A 26,582-nucleotide genomic window follows, 5' to 3' on the forward strand; every position below is an offset into this window, starting at 1 on the left:
CCAGTAGGGAAGAGTGAGCAGTAGCACTAACATATCTCTTCCACATGCCAGCACACCACATGTACTTGTGGGTCTCAAATCAGCTGAACAAAATTCCTGGGGCTCCTCCAGCACAGAAACCTGTTGGCCAGAAGGACTCAGTAGCAGCCCAGCTACTGGGAAGCCTGGTCTGCCACGGCTCTGTGAATACCTCTGGTGGGCAGCCACAACCCCTTCCTCACACCTCACCTGCAGGTGTGACATGGTAGCAGTGCTCACCAACACAATTCTGGCAGTCCAGCAAGGGATGTGCTCCCACTGAAAACTCCCCATGGAGCAGGAGGGAGCTAGAGGACAGATTTATAAATTTCTTCAGTATCCCTTTATGCAAGACCCAGAGAAACCTAACCCCCAGAATTATTTTGGCAAGGAGCTGACAGGCCAGGCAGTTGCTTATGCAACTTTTCTGAGCAGAAAAGCAAGGTAGACAAGCTAAAAAAGGAGTGTGTTTTCACAGGGTGAAAACCTGTGGTTGAGTAAACTCAAAACATCATTACAGATGTCAGCAGGAGCAGGGAGATGCAGACCAGATAATCCACTATAAAGCCCTGAATACTCACTGACTTCTTCCTAAGGAAGCACCTTGAAACAATCCCGGAGGAATCCACAAGGTTGTGTCTTTTTTTTTTCAAGCTCCGCTTCCCCTCAGCACGTTGTCATCATCTTCCCCAGGAGCAGAGTTGCTCCCAAGAAACCAGATCCCCTCAGGCACAAAGCACCTACTGTGCTTGCCCCGATGCTATCGGGAGGGGCTGGCCGGGTGCACGCGGTCAGGCAGCGCCTAAGCTCGGGTGGCCCGGGGCTCTGGGATGAAACAAGACTCTTCCTCCTCCCCCAGCACGCCACAGCTTTGAGGCCATCATGGGGAGGATTGAAAATGCAGCATCTCCTTTGCTTATTCATATTTCACGGGGAAACTCTGGCCTTGGCTGGCACAACTCTCCACCAGGCGCTGTTGTCAATCCCTTCACGAAAACCAGCACTGCCACAAAAATTTGTTAGGTCCTCACGAGCTCCTGGCTGGAGGTGTGCTGGTCATATCAACAGCAGATTTTTATTTTGAGGGAACGAAAAAGTAAGCAAGTCAGGGAAACAGCTGTTAAACTTCAGGAATAATCAATTAGGAGGCAATTTCATAATTTTGAATAAGCTTACTTGTAATTAAAAGCTTTTTAAGGAAGTGATTACGCTCTAATTGATGGGAACTGTAAAGCCCAGGAAAGAGGCAGAGCAATGGTTTGTACAATCATTTCTGGGGTATGGAATGGGCTGCAGGTCCCACCACTGCTGCCCAGCACATTGCAGTGCTTTTGAGGATGGCACCTGCCTTCGGGCTTCTTCATGGCTCTAGCTCCGTGCCAAAGACTCACTGATATTTTTCTCTGAATTCATTGCCCCTTCCCCATCTCACACTCCCAGGTAGTCCAGCCTGACATGGGAAAGCTACTGGTCAAACACCAGCCATGCTGGTCTCCTTCCCTGCCACTCTTTGCAGATGGCTGGCCAGGCTCAGCCAGCTAGTGCTGACAGTTGGCCCTATTTCTCATAGCTTAAATCTGAGGATCCAAACAGGCTTTCAGATGGTTCATGGTGCCTCTGCTTAGGCCTCCTGGTCAGCCATGGTGGGACTACTCCTTTTGTCTTAAGGGGAAGTAACCACCTCATCGTCCCCAACCACCCTCCTCCCAGCTCACATCCTCTTTTTTAGCTCTGCCACATTTGTTACTGTCCTGTAACCACTGTGTCCTGCTTAAGCTTCCCATCCTGTCTCCAGCTCTGACACCCCAGCCTTTCTTGAAGAGCTTCCTGAAAAAGCAGTTTTTGCCCCATGGGATTAGGCTTCATGTGCCCCAGCCCCCAGGCCTTCTGCTGGGATGTCACTGCCCCTTCCTCACCCCTCCGCCTACTCCAGGAGGAGACAGAGCAGCCAACAGTTAGTTATAGCTTCTGGCAGGCTCCAGCTAATCCTTTTGGAAGAGTTTCACCAGTCTTCTCTCCCCAAACTCCTCAGGGGCTCTCTGGTTACTTCCCAAATACCTCCACGCACTCGACTGCAGAGCCAAACCCTCCAAGCCTGGGACACCAGTGTGAGGTTGTCAGGACAACATAACCAGCCACCCAAGGCACAGGTGTTACGCTGCATCTCCATTTCCATGATCTCATGCTGTATTTTCCAGGCAGTGCCTGCCTCTTTGAGCAACATTGCTCACTGTTTCCCCTCTCCTCCTTGCTCTCTCATGCACAGCCTCGGGGCTCTTCGTGCTTGCATATTATTTTGAGCTTGTGTTGAGCACAGACTTGTTTCCTCGCAGATGCTCTTGGGAATGTGCAGAAAAGCCTAAGGCTTCATGGATACCTCCCTTAACAGCCCCTCCCCTCCCAGGCAGATACTATTGCATCTGTACCACAAGGAACAGAGGTGAGAGAGCCAGAGCTGCTGGGGGCCAGCCAGTTTCAGAGCACTGAGCTGACATGCCAAAGCTCAGCTCTCCAGAGCACCAGTCTTGTCTGGGCTCTAAGAGTCCTAAATAAGATTGGTTAGGAACAATTGGCTGGGGCTCTTCACCCCACTCGAAGCCACCAAACTGACAGGACAGTAGGGCAGTGACTGCTGGGCATCAGCTCCCCATCCCTGTGCCACAGGGCCTGCCTGCCTCCTGCCATGGATTCACCCTGCCCTGAGACCATGATCCAACCCACCAGGCATCCCTCTGAATGGGCCTCCTGTTCTCAGGGTCATCAGAGGAGAAATCTGATCTCTCCTCTGAAGCAACAGCTCCGAGGGCCTGAGGCGGTGGGAATCTCCTGTTCTTCACCGAAAGTGCTGCCAGTATTTGATCACTTGGAGTGTTTTGACATGGTTTGCAGTTGGATATGCTCATCCTCAGCCTGTGAACTTAGACGTGTCAATCAGGCAAGCACATGTCAGCCTCCACATCAGTGTCTAGGAGGTCTACAGCTGACAAGATAACCTTTTCATGATCAACACAGTTGCCACTTAGAGGAATGGAGACAAGAATTTGGTCTGATCTCCAACAAGATAAGAAGCTGTTATTCACCTTTTTACACCTGAGGAGCTTCTAACCCTTTTCTTGCCTTTCCATTGCAGGTCTTCACCATTTTATAAAGACGTTTCTTGTTCCTTTTTAAAATAAATTTTCCATGCAGATGACGAGCAGTGGAAGAAAATACTTAGCAAATGCAGGTCACAGCTTTGTATAGCTGGTGTTACCTGGGATCTTGCTCACAGACCCACCATAAAGCCAAGACACTGGTCCTCAGTGGTTTGAGCCCTATCATGTGTCACAAGACAAGCGTTTTCTAACGGTGGGTGACATTTAGTGCCCAGAAGAGTGTCAATTTAGGTATCAAACATCTGGCAAATTATTTCACTCTGGAAAGGTAACAGGAACAACCAAACTTCGGCATTTTCCCAGAAAAAAAGAAACAAACCCAGAATTTGTCACCTTTCATGTCCAGTTCCAGGAAAGGACCCTGCCTTGGGTTCCTTGGGATTTGGGCCCTCTCCACCTCCTGTGTGCAGAGAGATGACCCATGGATATGGGCACGCGAGAAACTCTCCTGCAGGTTCTTCTCCCCGGGACATGCCCACATCACACCAGAAAGCAGCCCCCAAACTCCCAGTGCAGCAAGGGGCTGCGGAGGTGGCTGTGACCTGAGCTTCCCGCATGGGCGTCCCCACTACACCAGGATCTTTGCTTGGTTTAGGTGTTCCTCCCACCCACGCCCAGCTGGCAGGAGCCAGCACAGCTCCACTGACTGCAGTTACATGCTGAGCCAGGCCACTCAGAGCAAGGCAAGGCGAGGCTCCAGCCCTTCATCTGGAGGTGGTTTTCCTAGATAGCAAGGTCACATCCTTCCAGGAAGGTTGCTTGCTCCAGTTCTTATGTCTGTGCACTACAAGTCTCCAACAAATACCTAAAAATACCACGAAGATTCAAATACCCAGCTGCAAACCCAGCCAGCATTGGCCAATGCCATTTTGATTTTCACTCCAGGCTGCATCTGCCACAAGCTCCTGAGCTGTCCATTCACAAAGAGCAAGTTAATTAACATAATATTACTCAGAGCTGGCTGCCTATCAGTATCATCTAATCAGTGTCCTCAACTGACAAGTAATCTCTGACTTGATCTCTCCTTGGCCACCAAGCAGTGCCTGAACAGAAGCAGCTTTGTTTGGAGTCACTAGAGACACAAAGGTCAGCTCCCAACCTGTTCCTGGCATTGTCCGTGCCTTGGGGAGCAAGGTAGAACCTGTTTTCATGTCATACCTTGTTCTTTTCTTCCTGGCTTTGACAAGAAGGTATCATTTGTCCTAGGGAGCCACTCCCCAGCTGAGAGTGGGCTCAGACATGGAGCACAGTATGGCAAAGCAGCCCCATGAAAGGACATCCCAGGGGACAAACCAAGGGACATCTGACAACCCACCCAGCCTGACAACAGTCATCTGCCATGCAGTGACTCCATCACCTGCAGAAGATAAGGCCCAGCCAGTTTTGCTTTGGCAGGATCCATCCACACCCTGAAATAAGGAACAAGAGGATATGAAATCCAGATGACAGGAGGACCCACATCTGCTACTCCATGGCAAGATTGCAAACTGGGCTCATGTTCGGCCTGTGTCGAGAACAGGGCCAACTGGCAGAAGAACAGGTTTAAAACCATGAATTCTCCTGATTTTGCTAGACAAAAATCTGCCCTCATCCACAATCCTGATCCTTTCCCAAAATTACATACTCAATATAATAATTTTATAAATATACAAACATTTGTCTCAAGAAACTGTTATTACAGGGTGTCATTACATTTTTGCAAGATTTTAAAAGTAGGCAGCCAGTCTGTATGACATGGCGGTTTTAATTTGGGGGAAGCACTTTAGCAAGTGTAAATTGGCAGTTGGTATGATGGAAAGCCAGACTGATTCACCTGAGCATTTTTCAAATAGGAGATAGCTGTGGGTGGGGAAGACAAACCTTTTATCTTTAAAACATTAATAACAAACCCCCACAAATTTAAACATGATGTTTTAAGAAGTATCCAAGTGAGAGGACTTTTTGAGGCAATTTTAATAACCATTATGAGAAACATCTATTTTTACATTGCAAGCCTGGTGTTAACCCAGCCATTGCCTTGAGCTGATCCTACAAATCATGCTGGTTTCATGGACCACAGCAGCTCCTCCACACCACCTATAATCCACCTCTCCCAGATCTGCCCTCTTTTCCACATAGCACCAGCCAAGCATTTCTCCAAGACCACCAAGCCCAGTGTTAGAGAAACCTCAAGGCATAATTTCCCCAACCTGTCCACCAGGAGACAAGTCCAACCCTTTTCCCTGCTGCCATCTTAAAACAGAGCTAAACCCCAAACCAACCCAGGAAATACAGGCTGCTCTTAGGCTGCTCCTTATTTTACAACTTGGACAATAAAAATGACAAGTTTTCTTCTTACAGTCACACCATTTTTGAATTTTTCTTTTTTCAGGTTGGACTCAGAAAACATTTTCTAGCACAGGAGCTCCAGAGCAGTGACTGATGATGGGCAGGAAGCAGAACACTTTGTTTTGAACATCTCAGAAAATGAGCTGTGGATCCTGATTTGGTGGCATATTTGTGGAACCTCTCTATGTCTGGGAGCTGTGATGACAACAATTCCTTTTGGAAAACACCCACCCATACCTTTCTGGCAGTTCTAACATGGAGTTGCTCATGGTCCTGTAATGGAGGGCTGGGGTTCATGAAGTACTAGTCCCCCTGAGAGCCTGGTGAAGAGCCCCAGCAAGCCCCTTTCTGCCACCCTGGGTGAGAGCCAGAGACATGTGTCTCACCTTCTAGATGCACCAATCTCTGTCTGTTGGCCACAGAGGACACTCCAAGGGGCAGTTTAATCTCAGACCACAGAATATGGTGAGCCACTGGTACAGATTGCCAGAGAAGCTGCGGATGCCCCATCCCTGGAAGTGTCGAGGCCAGGTTGGATGGGGCCTGGAGCAACTTGTGATAGTGGAAGGTGTCCCTGTGTCTTGGTTTGAAAGACAGGTGTCTGCCAAGGAAGGCAGGAGTCTCCCTTGAAATGAAAAAAATGCAACCCCCTTCCCTCCAAATTATTATAATTTTGAAATTAAGGGGCTTTCAGGCAAAGATAGGAGGAACAGGAATAACAGTTCTTTACTATTATATATCTATACGTGTATAACCAGTCAAACAAACAGCAATAACTATGGCAGTAACAGCAAACAATCACAAACCCAGTCCCAGCCTTCTCGGCTGTCAGGCCCTTTCCCCTCGGGTGCAGTTCCGCTCGCAGCCGGCAGGGGCGCTGGCGGCTCCCGGTGAGCAGGGCAGGTGCGATGGTTCCCCCGCGGCTGCAGGGGGCGCTCCGGAGCGAGCTCGGGGAGCACGCGGCACCGGTGCCCTGGGATCCCGGGAAGGGATGGAACAAAGGCTTCACAAACCGCTGGGCAGCCGATCCCGGTGTCTGGCCGGACCCTCGGGAACAGCAGGCTGGAATGGCAGGGACGAGCACAAATCCCGGGTGGCAGACGAGAGGTATTGAACTCCGGAGCTGCGGCGGGAACCCCGGAGGTCTCGGCAGGCAGGGAGTGCGGGGCTACAGAGTAGCGAAGGCTCGAAACAACAGCAGGAGCAGGGCGGCTGCAGCCCGGCTCCCAGCGGGGCAGGGGAAGGCGGGCTTGGGAATCCCAGGGTTTCTCTGGTAGAAGGAAGGCAGCCGAAAAACAGCAGCCTGCAGTGCCAACAAATTCCTTCCAGCCTCTCTCTCCATCCAAAACACTGAGAACTAACAGCCCACAAGCCCAGGTGACAAAGAGTAGCTTTTGGACCCCTCCCTCAGTGGCCAGGTCTTTCGTTTCTCCCAAGCACCCTGCAATTTGTTGCCCCAGCAACATATATGGGAAAAATTCCTTGAGAGAAAAAAGGGAACAGAAGGGGAACTCCCAAAACCCCAACATTATCTACCCTGAATTTTTCCCATACTAACATGTTACATGAAACTTAACCCTTTTAACCATATGAATACATGCATCACCTGAATTATATACAAATATACATGCTGCTACTGATACAAGTACAGAGCCATGGGTAGTTCACCCTAAAACAAGGTCCTCTTGAGGTAAGCATCGGGTCTCTCCATCCTTTTGCATCATCCACCAGGTGCAACCTGGTCCCTGAGCGAAGACAGCCCCACGGATGGGTCTGTCTTCACTCGAGGCAGAATTAACCCAAACAGTTTTTCCAAACATACCTCTCATGTGTACCACTTGAACCTTATCCCCGTCAGTTGTTTGTAGGGGTTCAGATTGGGCAGGGCCTGCTCGGCTGGTGGAACCTCGAGTGTTAACTAACCAGGTGGCTCTTGCTAAATGCACCTCCCAGTTTTTGAAAGTCCCCCCGCCCAGTTCCTTCAAGGTGGTTTTAAGCAGTCCATTACACCACTCAACCTTCCCAGCTGCTGGTGCATAGTAAGGGATGTGGTACACCCACTCAATGCCATGTTCTCTAGCCCAGGTGTTTATAAGGCTGTTCTTGAATGAGTCCCATTGTCAGACTTGATTCTCTCAGGGGTACCATGCCTCCAAAGCACTTGCTTTTCAGGGCCCAGGATGGTGTTCCAGGCAGTAGCATGAGGCACAGGATAGGTCTCCAGCCATCCAGTGGTGGCTTCTACCATTGTGAGCACATAGCGCTTGCCTTGGCGGGTTTGAGGCAGTGTGATGTAATCAATCTGCCAGGCCTCCCCATACTTGTATTTGGACCATCGCCCACCATACCACAGAGGCTTCACCCGCTTGGCCTGCTTGATCGCAGCGCATGTCTCACAGTCATGGATAACCTGGGAGATACTGTCCATGGTTAGATCCACCCCTCGGTCTCGTGCCCACTTATAGGTGGCATCTCTGCCCTGATGACCTGAGGCATCGTGGGCCCATCGAGCTAGGAACAGTTCTCCTTTATGTTGCCAATCCAAGTCTATCTGGGACACCTCTATTTTCGCAGCCTGATCTACCTGTTTGTTGTTACGATGTTCTTCATTAGCCCGGCTCTTGGGGACGTGAGCATCTACACGACAGACCTTCACGGATAGCTTCTCTACCCGAGTGGCAATGCCTTTCCACTCCTCAGCAGCCCAGATTAGTTTTCCTCTATGATGCCAGTTGGCCTACTTCCACCTTTCCAGCCAACCCCACAGAGCATTGGCTACCATCCATGAATCAGTGTAGAGGTAGAGCTTTGGCCACTTCTCTCTTTCAGCTATGTCCAGAGCTAATTGGACAGCTTTGAGTTCAGCAAATTGGCTCGATCCACCTTCTCCTTCAGTAGCCTGTGCAACATGTCGTGTGGGGCTCCATACAGCACCTTTCCATTTCTGGCTAGTGCCTACAATTTGGCAGGAACCATCAGTGAAGAGGGCGTGTTGTCTTTTACTCTCTTATAGCTCATTATATGGTGGGGCTTCTTCGGCACATGTCACCTGCTCCTCTTCTTCTTCAGAAGATAACCCAAAAGTCTCACCTTCTGGCCAGTTTGTAATTATTTCCAAGATCCCAGGGCGACTTGGGTTTCCAATTCGGGCGCGCTGCATGATGAGGGCGATCCATTTGCTCCAAGTAGCGTCGGTGGTGTGATGCATGGAAGGAACCTTTCCTTTGAACATCCACCCCAGCACCGGTAGTTGGGATGCCAGGAGGAGTTGTGCCTCTGTGCCGATTACTTCTGAGGCAGCTTGGACTCCTTCATAAGCTGCCAAGATTTCTTTCTTGTGAGAGTGTAGTTGGCTTTGGACCCTCTATAGCTTCGGCTCCAGAATCCCAGTGGTCGGCCCCAAGTCTCACCAGGCACCTTCTGCCAGAGGCTCCAGGACAGACCATTGTTCCCGGCTGCAGAGTAGAGCACATTCTTCACCTCTGGTCCTGACTGGGCCCAGGGCTACTGCGTGAGCGATTTCCTGCTTGATCTGGGTGAATGCTTGCTGCTGTTCAGGGCCCCAGTGGAAATATTCTTCTTTCGGGTAACCAGGTAGAGAGGACTCACGATCTGGCTGTACTCGGGAATGTGCATTCTCCAGAAACCTATGGTGCCTAGGAAAGCTTGTGTCTCCTTCTTGTTGGTCGGTGGAGACATTGCTGTGATCTTATTGATGACCTCAGTGGGAATCTGACGTTGTCCATCTTGCCACTTTACTTCCAGGAACTGGATCTCTCGGGCAGGTCCCTTGACTTTGCTCTTCTTGATGGCAAAACCAGCTTCCAGGACAATCTAAATGATTTTCTCTCCTTTCTCAAACACCTCCAATGCTGTGTTCCCCCACACAATGATGTCATCAATGTACTGCAGATGTTCTGGGGCCTCACCCTCTTCCAGTGCAGCCTGGATCAGTCCATGGCAGATGGTGGGACTGTGCTTCCACCCCTGGGGCAGTCAGTTCCAGGTGTACTGCACGCCCCTCCAGGTAAAGGCAAACTGAGGCCTGCACTCTGCTGCCAGAGGAATGGAAAAGAATGCATTGGCAATGTCAATAGTGGCGTACCACTTTGCTGCTTTGGACTCCAGCTCCTACTGGAGCTCCAACATGTCCGGCACAGCAGCACTTAGTGGTGGAGTTACTTCATTCAAGGCAGGGTAGTCCACAGTCAATCTCCATTCCCTGTCAGACTTGCGCACAGGCCAGATGGGGCTGTTGAAGGGTGAGTGGGTCTTGCTGACCACCCCTTGGCTCTCCAGCTCGCGGATCATCTTGTGGATGGGGATCACAGCATCTCAATTTGTCCAATACTGCCGGCGGTGCACTGTCGAGGTGGCAATTGGCACTCGTTGCTCTTCCACTTTCAGGAGCCCAACTGCAGAAGGATTCTCTGAAAGTCCAGGCAGGGAGCTCAATTGCCTAATGCCCTCTGCCTCCACAGTAGCAATCCCAAACGCCCACCTGAGTCATTCTGGGTCTTTGTAATAGCCATTCCGGAGGAAGTCTATGCCCAGAATACACAGGGCCTCTGCCACTCCTTCCCAGTCAGGCTCACCTCAGCTTCCAACAGCGTCAACTGCTGTGATGCCCCGGTCACCCCAGCAATGGATACAGGTTCTGCCCCCACATGTCCCAATGGCATTAAAGTACACTGTGCCCCAGTATCAACCAATGCATCATATTTTTGTGGCTCTGATGTGCCAGGCCATCGGATCCACACCGTCCAAAAAACCCGGTTCTCCCGTGCCTCTTCCTGGCTAGAGGCAGGGCCCCTCTAGCCCTGGTTATCATTCTTTCCCTGGGCGTACATGCTCGAGGTCCCTTCAAGGGGATCCGACATATCATCCTCTCTTCTGTAATACCTGGCAGCTCGGTCACAGGAGGCTGAGGCTACCTTCACCTTAGCGGAACCCCCTCGGTTAGTGCCTCCCTCCTTGAGTTCACACACCCGTGCTGCCAGGACTGAGGTGGGTTTCCCATCCCACCTTCTCATGTCTTCCCCATGCTCACACAGGAAAAACCACAGCTCAGCTCGTGGGATATACCCTCTCTCTCTAGCCAGGGGACGTCAGGCTCTGACTTGGGGGCCTGTGACTTGCACTGGTGCCACACTGATCTTCCTCAACTCCTCCCTCATCCCCCTAATCTCCTCTTTAAATTCCTCTTTGAGGTCCTTAACCACAGCAGAGACATGAGCTTTCAGTGGGCCATTGACCATACTGTCATAATTCCTGAGCCTGCTGCGACAGAGCCTACTGTTTCTCAGTTATCCTCGGCATTAATTGTTGCAATGAAGGAGGTGTATTGCTGTGGCCCTAGCTTTGCCAGGTTCCACATCATCTATCCTGTGCACTTGACCTTGTCGAGGTCATTATCATGTTGCCCATCCCTCCCAAAGAGTACCTCTAATACTGCCACCTCTCTTAGCTGCTGGATCCCTTCCTCGAGTGTCTTCCACTGCATTCTATGATGGTACTCCTGCATTCTGTCTGTGTGAACGAACCTTTCTCTCACACTCCTTAAGAGCCGCTCCCAGAGAGAAAGGGGCCCTGGCTCCCTCACAAATATCTGGTCCACACCTGGGTCCTGGGTCAACGATCCCAGATACCTTGCCTCACCACTATCCAGTTGCACACCTGTGCCCATAAGGTCCCAAACCCGAAGCAGCCAGGTTGTATAAGGCTTGCGCCCCCCTTGCACAATGTCTTTTCGCATATTATGGAGACTGTCGTACGACAGGGACTCAGTGATGATTTCAGGTTCTGACTCCCCTGCTGGTTGTGAGAGCCCTGCTTGCCCATCATCATTAACTGGGCGCACTGATTTGGTCTTATACTTCCTCCTTTGCACAGGGGTGACCGCTGTTGGCTGTGATTGTCCTTGTGGTTCAGCTGAAACCTGGACGGTTGTAACATTCATGGGTTCCGCTGCTGCACCATCAGACTCTCCCCCTTTGGGGCAGGGAGAAGGCTTCCCACTAGCTGGGGAGGTGTATTCCCTCAGCACCTGGCACATCTCACGCATCTCCTTCATCAGTGCCCCCACTAAATCTGGGTGGTTCGTTTCTGAGGTGGGCTGTTGGGCAGTATCAGGCTGTGGGGCAGGGTCAGGCTGTGGTGCAGGATCTCTAGTCTCCGGGGCCGTGTCAGGCTCTGGGACCGGATCTCTAGTCTCTGGGGCTGTGTCAGGTTCTGGGGCAGGATCAGGCTCTGGGATAGGATCTCTAGTCTCTGGGGCCGGTGTCTGGGTAGTTATCCAAGTCAATCTCAATCTCTGGATGCTAAATAGAGTAGGCCTACCAGCACCAGTTGGTTAGTACTCAGAGGGAATCTAAACCCTTCGAAAGTTGGTGGGGTGGGCCCAAAGAACTGGTTGAGGTGTTGGGAGAAAACTTCCCCCGGTGTCATTTCCTCACAGAAGGTACCATTTTTAACATAACCCCAAAAACATGCGCTCAGTGTGTGATAACCTTTTATCCATGTGCCCACATTCCGGAGGAAGTTAAAAGCCCATGAATTCCTCACCTTCTTGACCCATAGTGCAAACTGGATAACAGCAATGGTAGCCTTAGTCAGAGGTTTAGGTAAGGAGCTGCAAAGGGGAAGAATATAGCCACGACCACCTGCCACCTGAACCAGGGTAAACTAGACCACATAGTGCTGCCTAACAAGGTTCCTATATCCAGCACACAAAATTAAGTTATCCAGGAACTGTTATTCCTTTTTCACCCCTTTCTCTTGATGCCCTCAGGCCCCACATTGGGCGCCAAGATCTGTCTTGGTTTGAAAGACAGGTGTCTGCCAAGGAAGGCAGGAGTCTCCCTTGAAGTGAAAAAAAAAATGCAACCCCCGTCCCTCCAAATTATTATAATTTTGAAATTAAGGGGCTTTCAGGCAAAGATATGAGGAACAGGAATAACAGTTCTTTACTATTATATATCTATACGTGTATAACAAGGCAAACAAACAGCAATAACTATGGCAGTAACAGCAAACAATCACAAACCCAGTCCCAGCCTTCTCAGCTGTCAGGCCCTTTCCCCTCTGGTGCAGTTCCGCTCGCAGCCGGCAGGGGCGCTGGCGGCTCCCGGTGAGCAGGGCAGGTGCGATGGTTCCCCCGCGGCTGCAGGGGGCGCTCCGGAGCGAGCTCGGGGAGCACGCGGCACTGGCAGCCTGGGATCCCGGGAAGGGATGGGACAAAGGCTTCACAAACCACTGGGCAGCCGATCCCGGTGTCTGGCCGGACCCTCGGGAACAGCAGGCTGGAATGGCAGGGACGAGCACAAATCCCGGGTGGCAGACGAGAAGTATCGAACTCAGGAGCTGCGGCGGGAACCCCGGAGGTCTGGGCAGGCAGGGAGTGCGGGGCTACAGAGTAGCGAAGGCTCGAAACAACAGCAGGAGCAGGGCAGCTGCAGCCCGGCTCCTAGCGGGGCGGGGAAGGCCGGCTTGGGAATCCCAGGGTTTCTCTGGTAGAAGGAAGGCAGCCGAAAAAGCAGAAGCCTGCTGTGCTGACGAATTCCTTCCAGCCTCTCTCTCTGTCCAAAACGCTGAGAACTAACAGCCCACAAGCCCAGGTGACAAAGAGTAGCTTTTGGACCCCTCCCTCAGTGGCCAGGTCTTTTGTTTCTCCCAAGCACCCTGCAATTTGTCGCCCCAGCAACATATATGGGAAAAATTCCTTGAGAGAAAAAAGGAAACAGAAGGGGAACTCCCAAAACCCCAACACCCTTCCCCATGACAAGGGTCTGGAACTGGATGCTCTTTAAAATCCCTTCCAACCCACACCATGAAGGGGTCTATGATTCTGTGAATTCTATGAATTCTATGATTCTGTGAATATTTGATATCAAAAACCCAATGAGCAGAAACTTCCCCCGTGCTCTCGCTACATCCTACCCAAGACCTCACTGCTTTTGGAGATGACTCAAACCCTTCCCTCTCCCAGTCAAAGAGGACACAACCACACAAGAAAAGACCAGGCTTTTTTTTTTTCTTTAACAGAGATTCTTTTGTCATTTTAATTTCATCTCGGTATGTGATTTCTGACAGTGTGTCAGCATCTCCTGCTGGGTCAGCCATCTCCAGACCCTGCTACATTCAGTGTCAGACCGGATGGTGGTGACGAGCCAGTGTTTTGAGCCTCACAGTCACTTGCACGTCTTTACAGGTTGTCGCTTACATCGTTTGTGAACAGCAGCACAAAAGGACACAACGCATGAAAACGAGTGTAGGGATGAGGTGAGGGCCAAGCTGAAGGCCTGACCCCAAGGAGAACTTTCCCCAGGTTCCCACAGGTCTGGCAGGGATGAAGCCAAGCACAGGGTGGGAAAGGCAGGGCTGTCTCTCCTTTCTGCTTCCCCCAAGGGCTGGTGGCTTGGGCTGCAGCATTTCCCAGTGCCAGGACAGCAGCTCACACCGGCCTAGCACCCAGATTTGAGGGTATGGGATGGGGTCGCTGGTGGAGGCAGGCTGGGCCCTGATGGGGAAGGAAAAGGTGATGTGGAGAAGCATGGCTGAGCCCTGATGGACTGGGATGTCCACCAGCTCCAGCAGCATGTCCACCCTACACTGACCTCCTGGACACGTCCAGCAGTGGGGACGGGGCCTGGTCACCATGCTGCCCCCATCAGTCTGCTGGCAAAAAGCAGGTTTCTGGACCCAGCTCTGCTTTGTGTTTCAACTGCACCTTGAAACCAGTGGGGCAACCTGAGAACACCAAGAATAACCAACCCCAAAACCTAAATCTATCGCCTGAAATGAACTGATGCTCCTTCCCTGCCACTGGGCTTTTGCAACCTAAACATAACGTTTATAAAAAGTAAATTATTTCCTCTTATAACTTAAGTGCATTGAGTATTTCCTTAAATATGGTTCACACTGAAAATAAAGTTACTTTTGCTGTACAGTAAATTTTTGATAGAAATAAACTTTGTTGATACAATCTGGCAGGTGTGGCTGTGCAGTGCAACACTCCCAGCCACACGGCTCTGCACACACACACGTGCGTGCCCACACAACACACACATCCACACACACAGCCCTGTCCTCGGGGACAGGGACAATGTCAGGGGTTTCTAGCTTTCTATATTCGCATGGGAACATCTATCTTCAAAGTCCCTATGTTTATGCAGCAAGTGCTCAAACTGGTTGAGGGAACAGAGGGGAAAAAACAAACCCTGCAGCAACGTTTCCCCTCGTGTTTCCCCAAAGCGCTGTCAGCTTTTCAAATTTCAAAGCCCGGCTGATGCTGCAGGCTTTCCCCATGAAAATCAGCAGTTTGCTCTTTCTAAAGGTGGGATACAGCACTAGGATGCTCCTACGGGAGAATCCCCCTCCCCCTGCTGAAATGAGGAATTTGTGTCCCCGTTTGAAATTTGAAAATTCACCAGCCAGCTGCAAAAACCACCCCTGTCCCTAATCCTAGGCTCCTAAGAGAAACACGAAACTATGCAACTCATAACTTAACTCGCTCCTTGGGAACCCCAAGCTACAACATATTTGACGGCATCCCAGCAGTGTTGCTCCCCTCCCTCCCAGCCCCGGGAGCTCTTCAGCCCCTCCTGGGGCAGCGCAGCAGCTGCCCCGTGCCGGGGACCATGCTGCGCTCAGGAGGTGAAGTAGGAGTTCTGCATGGAGTACAGGTGGTCGATGGGGTTTCCCACTCGTGCCTGGAGTGGCCCAGTGTCCGCCGTGCCAAGGAAGCAGTCCCCCAGGTTGCTCAGTGAGGTATCGTCGCTGTCCAGGTCGTGGAAGAGGGGCTCGGCACCTTGGGAAGCAGGGAAGGGACAGAAGGGGTTCAGCGCCTGCTTTCTCCTCCAGCACCTCGACAGTGACTGGTACCCCCAGCTTTTGTAGCATAAGGTATTTAGGGGTGAGGGGACCCCCCCCCCCCCCCCAACCCAGCATGTGTTTGAAGGAGAGAAGGCAAGAGACCAACCCCAGAGTCCTACCGTAGGGGTGCATGTGGTCTCCGGGCATCTGGGGCGGGGTGAGCCCTTGCCGGAAAGGGTCAGAGCCGTAGACACTTTGCTCCATGCCCAGCAGCTGCTGGGGCGGGGGCAGGGTGGTGTAGGGGTTCAGCATCCCCTCCAGCCCTGTGCCGCCGCCGCCGTTTGTCTGGGCTGCAAGATAAGATCAAGTCATGTTCTTGATGATCAGTCAGCGCAGTCAGACTGCTGCTTTTTGGGTGGCCGAGCTCCACTGGGAAGCCTGGAGAGGGCTGGGAAATAGGGAAACCCCAATTGTGAGGGGGTACCTGAGCTCAAGCGCTGTGTGTTTTGCTGGTCCTGCTGCTGCTGCTGCTGCCTCCTGGCGAGCTTCTTCATCTGGGAGAGAAGCAAGGGAAGAAACGGAATGAAATCATCCCCTGTCCAAAGCCAGGAGGGAGGGAGCCCCAGCAATGGATGCTGGCACCCCTTGTAACCCACCTTTGCTCGCTGGTTCTGGAACCAGACCTGCACCACACGGACACTCAGCCCTGTCTCTGCTGCCAGTGTCTCCCGCACCTGGGAGAGAAGAGTGACAGTGGTGTCCCAGCCCATTCAGCTTTTCAGGGGGACTTTAGGAAGGGTCAGATCAGCCAGGGCAAGTCCTTGCCCAGCACCCAGGACATCCCCAAGGGCTGGAGGCAGCTGGGCACAGGCCCTTCTCCCCATACCTTCCTGCAGGGCTTGGAGGAGACCTCAAATGATGCCTTGAATGCCCTCCGCTGCTGCGTGGTCAGGATGGTCCGCGGCCGCTTGGGCCGTTTGTGATCCTTCCCATCCTCAGTGCCCTTCCCTGAGGCCTGGCCCAGTTTGCAGATGCTGTCCTCATCATCACTTTTGCCTAAGGAGGGAAAAAAAGCAGGTCCTTTACAGACAACAAGCCACACACACCATTTCCATGTTCAAATAATCTGGGAAATTTAAAACAAGCTGGTGTTGGTGGGGATCTTGTTGTGAGTTATGTGTGAGAAGCTGAGGTTTGGGGCTGGCTGCCCCATGGCAGCTCAGAGAGTGGGGAGAGCTACTGTCACTTGAAGTCTCTGACTGCTCAGCCAGCAGATGTGCTTTTGGGTTCTTCTTTTCCCCAAATCTGAGCAGCTGCAATGTGAAACCCTGGGACAGCTGATTTTCCTTCCATCAGACCAAAATCTCTGCTTGTTCCACAGGAATTTCCAGCCAGGCCACAGCTAGGGACACATCTGGGCAGACACAAAGGTCACATCCACGTGAGGCAACAGCAATCATCAAGGACCACTGTGCCCCTGGGGCTGCTCCCCAGCCCAGTGGGAGATAGAGACTGGGTCCCTCTGCCCAGACAGCCCAGGCTGGGGGAGATCAGGGTGACGGCTGAGCAGGGATGCTCAGAGAGGGCAACGTTAGCCAAGAACCCCTCACAAACCCCTCCTGATCTGCTCTACCACAGAGGACAACTCCCTTCAGAGCACAGACTTTTAATCACACATAATAAGGGGCACCTTTCTGCCTGTGTTTTCTTCTTTCTGTGGAGTTTTAAATCTCCCTGGACAGAAATCCAGGGTCTGTCAGCCTTCACCCCTCAGGTACTCACTGTGATGTGCTGCTCCACTGCATTCCCAGGCAGCAGGGTGTTATCTCCCTGCTGCCCTCCGCCACTCAGGGCATGCAGCCTTTGGGCAGGAACTGCTCCAGCAAAGTGGACAATGCCTCTTCCCAGCTCTCCTCATGTACTGCATCTCCACTGTGCTGATGACCTCGCTCAGCCCGTGTGGAAGGGCTGTGATGCAGGTTTGACAGCACATGTCCTTCCCTCTCACTGGCTATAAATCACATGCAGCCTTTTCCAGAAATTTCCTGCACTGTTCATCTGGGAATCGATAATGGAGCTGAGGTGCTGGTTTGATACGGATGCAAGATGCAAGGCTGTGCAAGATGCAAGTCCATCCCAGGGCTGCTGTGGCTCGGGGAGATGGGGATGCACCAAGGAGTGAGCCTGGCTCAGAGTAATTCATGATGAAAACGGGCCAGGTCAAACCCCATGGCAAGAGCTAACACGGATCATACACACCAGAAAAGTTTCAATCCAATGGGAGCCCAGGTGGGAACGGGGAAAGACAGGAGCAGATCTCCAGGGTGAGGGGAGGCAAAGATCCCAGGGGAGCAGCAAGAATGCTCTCAGGCACCAGTTACCTCCTCCCTCTACACTACGGGGCTCTCTCCTGGGTTCCAGTCAATACAGACACCTTCCCTGTGAGTGGGCTGGGAGGGATGGGACAGGGAGAGCTCTTCATGCTGGCAGTCCCCAAACAGCTAGGAGCTGGGTCTGGCCCCCAGGAATCAGAGCCTTGCTGCTGCTCGAGCTCCCTGTTCACTCACAACACGACCACAACATGCCCACACCAACAGGAAAGACAAACTGCTGTTTCCTTGCATGCCCAGCCCGAGGGATGTCTCTCTGCTGTAGGTGTGAGAGCCCCAGCAAGGTGTGAGAGGCCCAGGCTGTGGAGTCTCTGATGGCTGATGGGGCTGAACAGTGGCTGCTGCCTCCTTCTCAGTGCCAGCTCAGGCAAGGTCTCGGCCAAGCTTCTGGCTTTCCTGAAATCTGGAGGAGTTTAATTTTGATGGAAAGGTGGAGATTTTTACATATCGTCAGAGAAGGAATTGTCGACTGGTGCCTGAACCTGTTTGCACCCCAGCATGAGGTGCGCCCCACTCCCCTCCAGTCCAGGAAGGGCAGAGCCCAGCATGGCAGAGCCACAGGCTCATGGGCTCCATCAAGTCTGTGATGCTCAAAACCCACTCCAAGGGGGAAAACCCGCTCAGAGCAGCCTCTCCAAGCCCTCCCCCTTCCAACACCTGCTCCCCAAATCCCTCCCAGTGTCAAAGGGAAAGAAGGAAAAGTGAAGCCGGATTTGGCGGGGTATTACTTTTAATTAACTCTCCCTTTCAAGCCTTTCCCCACTGAGGAGGGGGGAGAAATTAATGAGTGTCTGGGGCTGCCCCTGACGTCACCTGGGAAGGGGCCGAGGCGATGGATATTGTGCAGCGTGCCCTCGGTCCGACCTGCCGAGCCCACATCCCGCCGCCGGGGCCAGGACATTCCTCGCTCAGGAGGATTTAGGGAGAGGAGAAACGTTAGGACGCTTTTAATTGGAAAGCAGGGTCCTCTTTCAGAGGGGCTTGTTTACTTAGGCTGGGCGGCGGAGGCTCAGGGGAGGCAGTAATTGAAGCGAGGGTTTGGGAGATTACAGACAACATATGGCTCGCTTTTTATCTGCGCTTTCTCATAAAGTGGCCCTTGGTGTGCGGCAGCCAGGGGGAGGGAGGGAGGGTGGGGGGCTTCAAAGTAGCCAGGGGGGGACAGGGAAGAGGCTGGACAAGCTCATCACATGCTGCTGGTGAAGGGCATCTGGGAGTGGTGCCAGAGAGGGGACACCACTCTGCATCTCCTGGCATGGCAACAGGGTCTGGGAGCAATGCAGCAGGAGGGGAGAAGCCACCACACACTGAGCAGCCATGGGGAATGTGTACCTGGGCTGGCCCCACTGTGTCATTGTCCCCAGAGCCATGCAGCTTCCCGAGACAAACTGTTGGTAGCCACCAAAAGCAGACAGGGATGGTGGTGGGGCCCAACTATGGGGTCTGTGGGGAGACGGGAAGGGCCAGGACCCCCCAGTCAGATGCTGCCAGGCCATGTCAGGACCTTTGGGTTAGGTTTCCGATCAGCCAAGGGGTTGCCTTGCCCTTTTGACTCCCACACTGGCCCCTCACATCCCTCAGGTCTCAGCTGGAGTTTCCACCAAAATAAGTCTTTTCCCCAGAGGTTTTTGCTAAGCTGAAGCTCTTGGTTTGGCCGGAGCCACTGGCAGTGGGGCTGGACCACAGGCTGATGAGTCGCTGGGGAAGAAAAGCTCCCCAACCTTTCCCCAACTGCCCTTTTCCCCCACTAGAAACAAACCCAAACCATTGTGGTCAATTTGCTTTCTCCTCTGCATGACATCTCCTCATTGGTTCCTATTTTAACTGAAAGAGTTTGTACATCCCAGAGGAAAAAATAGCAAATCTTCAATCAGTTAAGGACTTTCCCAGGGCTAAGGCAAGAGCCAGCGCCAGTGTGATGGATCCTCCTGCACTCCTGCCTCTCCAGCTCCTCCAGTGCTGGGCCATCACTCACCAGCTCCCCCCAGCCACCTCCTCCCATGGCCTCACTCTTACTTTTTAAACATCACCACCATTATTTGCAGGGAGGACTTTTTCTCCTGAGCAAGCAGGGTTGCAGAGCTCACACAGAACCCACACAGGCGGTGCTGCAGGACAGACGGGCTCTCGCTGCAGAGGAGCACAGTATTAAAGAGAAATACAGGCTTTGGCCAGTTTTTGCTCTGTATCTATGAAAACCATCCCCATCCCTTCTCCCAGCTACAGCATTCCAGTGCCAGACAGCACCAAGCTTTGTTGTGTCCATGCTTCACACCTTAACAACACACTCCTAATCTTGATTTCTACTCTTTTTAAATCCAGTGCTTTGCACCAGCAGGGAAAAGACAGCCCCACTTGGCCTGCCCACAGTTACTGGAAGCCCTTTCCAGAGCAGAGAATTTCAAAGGTAAATCCTTTCCCTCCACAAAGCAGACTTTTCCCCAATGAGGGATTTTAAGGGGAACTGAGAGACCCAGGCAGGGGCTTGCCAGCCTGGTGAGGAGCAGGGCTCTGTGGGGATGGTGTTATCACGAGGATTTCGGCTAGGAGATCATCAGATCATTTCCACCCTCCCAGTCCCCAGTGCTGGGCTTTCTTACTAAATTTGTCTTCCTGGGATTTAATTTGCATTGACTGCAGATACATATTTTAATGCTGCTCTGATGCTCTGGGCAGCCTAACCCTGCTGCGACACCCTGGCTGGAGGAGGATGCCAGCCCCCCTGCCCACTTTCAGCCACAGTGCCACCTCTTCAGCCTTCTTGGCTCTGCAGTGCCCCCACAGTGCCCCATGCTGGGTCATCAGGCTGGTTCTGGCCATCAACTGCCTCAGAAGCTGCTGGGGACACAAGGTTTGCAGGCTCCCTGCTGCCAGCTCATGTTTCAGCTCTGCGCCTCAGTTTCCCCTTTTTATTAAATGGGGTGACTACAACAGAAGCAGCTCATTTCTTGTTCTCATCCTTTCCAGAGTCCCAGGCAGGGACAGTGAGGCACAGGGGAGGAACAAAGGTTTAGCCCAAGGTAGTCACCGGCCAGCTCTCCCTCCCACAGCTGGGGAAGCTGCACACCTCTTGGGATAGGGTGCTGGTGCTCTGCACAGGCCAGGAGCACAAACCCTTACAGAAATGAGCCTTATGAGATGGGATGGTCCGCAGAGCATCCTGCAGCCCTGATGAGCTCACTCACTGATGAGCTCACTGCTCAAACCCTTACCACTGAGGTGGGACAGACTGGCTGGAGGATCCAATGGTGCTTACGGAGCTTATCCCCTCAGACCAAAGGGCAGAAGTTCAGGGCAGTGAGCCCAAACCTCACCTCCAGACCCCCAGGGGCCTCAGAGCGGGACCAGCCAGGGAGACGCGGCCCCTTACCAGAATCCGACAGAGCCGGGCTCACCAAGCTCAGCAGCTCCCGCTCCTTCTCGTAGTCGCCCTTACAGAGGAGCTGCCCCTCCTTCAGCACAAACTCGTCACCCTTCTGCAGGCGCCGCTCACAGACGCAGCAGCAGAAGCAGTGCAGGTGGTAGACGCTCTTCTGGGCACGCATCACCAGCTCGCTGGGCGTGATGGCCTCCAGGCACCCCGCGCATTTCACCGCGAACAGCCTGTGGGACAAGCAAGAGGACAGCCTGCTGTGACATCCTGCAGGTTGTGAGACAAGGGATGGTGTACCCATGGCAGGGTGATGGGCACTGACACAGCATCACTGTGTCACCCTCTTGGTGTGTGGGTTGCATTGGGGGGCTGAGCACAATGGTGCTGGCACCCCACAGTGACAGGGGATGTGCTCTCAGTGCTTCACACTCATCTGGTGCCAATGGGGGGACACTGCCTTTGGGTCAACTTTAGCAGTTTTGGTGCTTACCAGGTGCTTACCATGAATGTGGTCAAGTGATGAAGACCTCAACATCCAGATGCTCCAGGTGAAAAAAGAAAGGTACCAAACCCAACAGCCCAGGTACCACCAACACAAGACACCACCACATCCACACGAGTTTTATCAAGCCAACCCCGCATGTCACCTCCCTCCAGCTCATGCCTAGACCCAAGAAGATGCTGGAGACAGCAATCGGGTCAGGGAGCTCATCCGTGCCTCTCCACAAGCACCTGCAGAAAGCATTCCCACTCTCACTCACCTGCAAACCACCTCATCCCTCTGTCCCCATTCCCACTTGCAAACACATCAGGAATGTCTAATATATCACAAAAATCTCCAAGACAGCAAATTTGGGGTTAAGGCCAGTGCCAGACTGAAGACTTGACATGTCAAAAGGGAAAGGAAAAGCTCAGGTTCTTCCTTGACATTGACGTGACAGTGTTTGAGGCATCCCTAATGAAACCGTTCCCAGGCTTCAACACACTGGCTTTAGACTTAAAAGCCAATAATAACAACAGCAATAACACTTCAGGTTGAAACAGAACTTTTCTTTCTCCAGCTTTCAATGTCCTTACTGAGAATGATCAATGATTTACAGCTGGGGAAACTGCGGTGAGAAGAGCAGAGGTGGCAGCATCAGTGCTGGTTTGAGAGGACTTGGAGGCACCTGGAATTAACCTTAGGCTAGAAATTTTCAGTAAATGGGATGACCAACAGAAGTATTTGAAGGTATCAAACCAGAACCTCTTTGCCACACCCAGATATCTGAGTTCTTGGCTTGGTTATCATATAGAATAAAACCCACTGTTTACCCAGTCTTGTCCAAAATATCTGTGGGAACTGGACATTATTATTCCCCTGTCTTGGTGACCTTGGCCCAGAAAGAGAAGTCAAAAGTCAGCACACATCCTGCAGAGGTTATCTCCGAGCACTGCCTGAGTCCCAGCCTGGGGATGCCCCGGGGACCTGCACAGGCAGTGCTGCATTCAATCTTCGACTGGCCCCAGAGAGCTCCCACCTCCATGGTTCCATCCCACATGTCATCCCTGGGGGATGCTGGGGGCTGTGGGGCTTGGGAGGGGACAGGCAGCCCTGCAGCCACCAGCAGGCTTTCAATCCCATCTCTTTTTTTGGCTGTTACAAAAAACCCACATAGGAAATGTGCTGAATCAGCCCCGTTCTGCCAAGAAGAGGACCAGATGTATGCAAAACCCTCGTGGGAAAACCATCAGAAAATGGGGATCATTTAAAAAAGTGCCTGCTCCCTCCCAGGTTTTCCCCAAACAGTGTTGGCAAGCATGAGGGTCTGGTGCAGCACGCTCCCCGTGGCAGCCAAATCCTGGGCAGGCTCAGCAAAAGGTGGCATTCCCAAAGAAGTAGGAAAGGGGCATTATAAAGCTTTTACAAAACATGATCATCGCCACAGAAAGTGGAAAATCATCGAATAAAAGGTAGAGGTTAGGGAGTTTATAATTCCACATATTGCCATTAGTAGCTTTTTTTTTTTCTACATTCAGCTTTATTTCCCAAGTTTACATACAACTGCCTGTATCTAAGATCTATGTATTTCCAACACCCCTACGACTGCCCTGGCAAGAGAGGGATGTGTATTCCCTTGAAAGCAACCCTTCTGAAGAGTCATTTTTTTCTTGTTCCAGCTCAAACACACACTGACTTGCGTTAATATTTCTGTAGTCACTTCATCTTTAATTATGTCTCTTTTATGTCAAAGTGGAGGCGATTTGTATTCATCTGGCAACATATTCTCATCCTGTTTAAATGATGTTTAAGCCTTACCTGTTGGGATTACCAACTGCTCTCAGTAATAAAATACTGACAAGGTATTACATTACTGCCATCTAATCTCCATGAATAAATGTGCCCAAAATTTGTTTCCAGGGCACTTATTAGAGAGCCACAAACCTTTGCCAACCAGGCACAGTAGCACCAACCCAGCAGTGGATGTTTCCAAGCCCAAAGTGTGTTGCACAGCAGGAAGGTGTGAGATTTAGGTAAATGGCTGCCTGATATCAGACACTTAAATTCCTAGGTGCTGAATAAAGGACTTTACTTTCAAAGCAGCTCCCACTGAGGGATGCTGGTCAGTCCAGGTGTCCTTCTCTGCCCAGTGCAGGCCTCCCCCATCCCTGGGCAATGTGAGCTGCAGAGAAATCCCCATAAAACCTCTTCCACAGTATGAAACCGTAAAGAGCTCCTTATAAACACACAATAAACGGAGACCTCAGGCACTAAAAGGTCACAGGCAGAAAAAACACAGTCTCCCACAGGTAGTAATGGAGAGGGAGTAAAGGGTCTTGCTGGTGTCCCAGCTCCCTTGAGACCCAGACTGTACCAGATACTCTACAGGCACTGGGGAATAACAGCTTGCATGGATAACCCCTCATACAGATACCCCATGCATGGATAGCCCCACACATGGATAACCCCATGCATGGATGCACCCCTTTGGGAATAATCCCACACAGGCATAGATAACCTAGGTGGAACTCCCCTGGTCAGCCTGAGATGGGGCTGAAGGAAAATTTTCTTCCAGCACCAGATTTAACAATTAATTTACCATCTTAGCCTGAGTGAGACACACCAGCCTGGATCCAGAGAGGTTTTCCTCCATCTCTGGGACCTTCAGCTCCATGCCCAGCTCTCTCCTGCTGCAAGCAGGCCACAGAGCAAATGCCATCTTTTCTCCCTTCTCTTTGTGCCTCCCTGCTCCCATGGAGGGGACTCGGAGATTACATTTCCCTACAGGAGACTGCCCAGAGGAGAAGAAGGATGGGCTCTGGGACTTCAACTTTAAACCAAGGACAAATTACCACCCCCTAAACTGCAACGGGAGCAACCTTCACTTATGCCATCCTAGGGATACTTCAGTTCTCAGTAGGGTTTTTTCCCTTCCATAACCTTTGGTTCCAAAGCTGCCTGACTGGCAGCACTGAGTTTGTTTAGCCAGGTGGGAAGCTGGCCAGGGCACCAGACAGGGAGTCCTGCTCAGCACTGGGATGCTTGGTGGAGAACCAGGCTGCCACCAGCAGCTCAGTAAACACCTAACTGGAGCATTGACAGTGACTCTTTGTAAATGAACCCAATCCACTCAACTTAGGAGGAATTGGAACAAAAAAACAGTGATGTGAGCAATTTTTATCACAACACATAGCTTTTTGTGTCTGATCGTACAAATATTCCTGTTCTTGTATTGATTAATATGCCTCTTTGTTTTTGGAAGTTTTTGAAGTTTTGAAGTTTGAATTTACAATCTGCAGTTTTTACGCAGAAAGGGGCCTGGAGGTGGCTTTCAAGGAAACCTTGAAGCAAAGTATTCGGGCATTTCCAAAAGCGCAACATTTCGGGTGGCATTGGGCATATTCCCCAAGATGAAGTCCCACTTCTCCACACCATTCCTCCTTCCCAAGAAAGCACCCCAGACCTCTCCTCGGGTTTTCCCATCAATGCAGCATCACTGAAACCTAGAAATGCTGACACACGGCCAAAGCCACCTCTGGGGTGCTGCATGCCGTGTCCCTTCCCAGTGGACGGGGTGCAGCTTGGGCAGCCCCGGTTTCCCACCGGAGCCACCATCCCCTCTTTCTGCCTTTCTTTGGAGGTGACAGGCTGAAAGGGGCCGTGATTGACAGGCGCTTCCCGGCTGCTGTCTGTCTGCGTGCGCCGCATACAAACGCGGCCCCGCGGAGCCTCCTGGGGCAGGGGCGGCGGGGCAGGGACATCGATATTAAATTGTGACGGACAAATCTCAATCGCCGCGAGGAGCTTTGGTTCGGGCGGCGGGGAAGGTGAGGCAGCTCTGCTGGGAGGGCGGATGCTTCCCTCCCTGCCTGTGCCAGCCTGCACCAGGGATGTGGTGAGAGGGGCAGGGGCAGCCCCTGAGTGCCCCCACACTGGCACTGGTCCCTAGGAAGCAGCTGCCCTGCCAGGGCTGCCCGGAGCAGACACATCCACAGGGATGCTGGGTTGTCCAATACACCTGTGCAGAGACCTGACCAACTCATCCCATGCTCTCATCGTGGCCCAGGTGGAGCCTGAGCAGATCCTGACCAACCCGTCAGGAGGTGCAGAGAGCTCCAGCCTGGCACTCACAGCCATCTCCAAATGACGAATCCCACCAGGGCCATGACCCTGGCACGGGGATGAGCCAGTGGCCACGCATGGCACAAGGGGCACGGGAGGAGGCTGGCAGTGAGCGCCGGCAATGAGCCACAGGGAGTGAGGACACTGGATTGAGTTGTCTTGGCACTTGGTCATCTTCTCAGTCACTGTCACTCGCTGCAAGGGGGTACGTCAGCACTGGGTCCTCGAGAGGCTGGCAGTGGAAAAATGCCAGTTGCTGTCAACCCGGCACCCACGGCTTGGGAATGAGCCACTGCCCTGCTGCTGCCAGGCTCATGTCACCCTGTCCCCACTCCAGCTCTCATGGAGCCAAAGGATGAGGCAGAGGGCATGGACCATAGCCAAGCAGGAAGGGGGATGAATGCACCCTGGTGACAGTGAGGGCATCCCCCAGCTGCAGCCATGGGGCACCACATGGAACCTTGGCCCTGGCAGAAGAGGTGCTGAGATCATGGGAGCAACTTGGAAAGAGTTGAGTCCATCTCAGTGCTATGGAGAGCAGGCTGGCACATCCTGGGGATGGGAAGCACAACTCAGCACCAATGATCCTGGGCACCTCCAAACCCACATTGTGTCTCCAGGCTCCCAAGCTGATGGAGGAAAACACCCACAGCCACCCTCACTTCCCTCCCTGTGCACCCCAAACTCCCAGAGAGCTCTCCAGTGGGACAGAGGAGGGATGTTTTCCCCGGGGCTCTTCTCCTGACCCTTCCCCGTCTCCTGGCTCCCTCCCCCCTGAGGCGGACAAGTGTTCGCTTTACTGCCTGGCAACGGGGCTGGGGCTAAGCTTGCTAAAATATGAGTGTTTTTTGGCTGGAGTACCAGAAGGCTGCAGTCCTACAGAGAGAAAAAAATTGAGCACT

At 52.3% G+C, this 26,582-nt stretch overlaps 1 protein-coding gene across 1 annotated transcript in view; it reads right to left on the reverse strand.

Annotated features, from left to right (window-relative positions):
- Positions 1-13,505: 13,505 nt before the first annotated feature.
- Positions 13,506-26,582, reverse strand: part of LMX1A (LIM homeobox transcription factor 1 alpha) — a 43,439-nt gene continuing 30,362 nt past the window's right edge. The window contains exons 4-9 of the mRNA XM_032118577.1: positions 21,075-21,307; positions 16,201-16,370; positions 15,971-16,048; positions 15,799-15,868; positions 15,494-15,664; positions 13,506-15,309 (exon numbers count right to left, since the gene is read on the reverse strand). Coding sequence (XP_031974468.1) covers positions 15,149-15,309; positions 15,494-15,664; positions 15,799-15,868; positions 15,971-16,048; positions 16,201-16,370; positions 21,075-21,307 — 883 coding nt within the window. The 3' untranslated portion in view covers positions 13,506-15,148. The remainder of the gene's footprint in view (positions 15,310-15,493; positions 15,665-15,798; positions 15,869-15,970; positions 16,049-16,200; positions 16,371-21,074; positions 21,308-26,582) is intronic.

The sequence above is a fragment of the Corvus moneduloides genome, chromosome 9 (assembly GCF_009650955.1).
Source record: "Corvus moneduloides isolate bCorMon1 chromosome 9, bCorMon1.pri, whole genome shotgun sequence".
In the NCBI taxonomy this organism is placed as follows: Eukaryota; Metazoa; Chordata; class Aves; order Passeriformes; family Corvidae; genus Corvus; species Corvus moneduloides.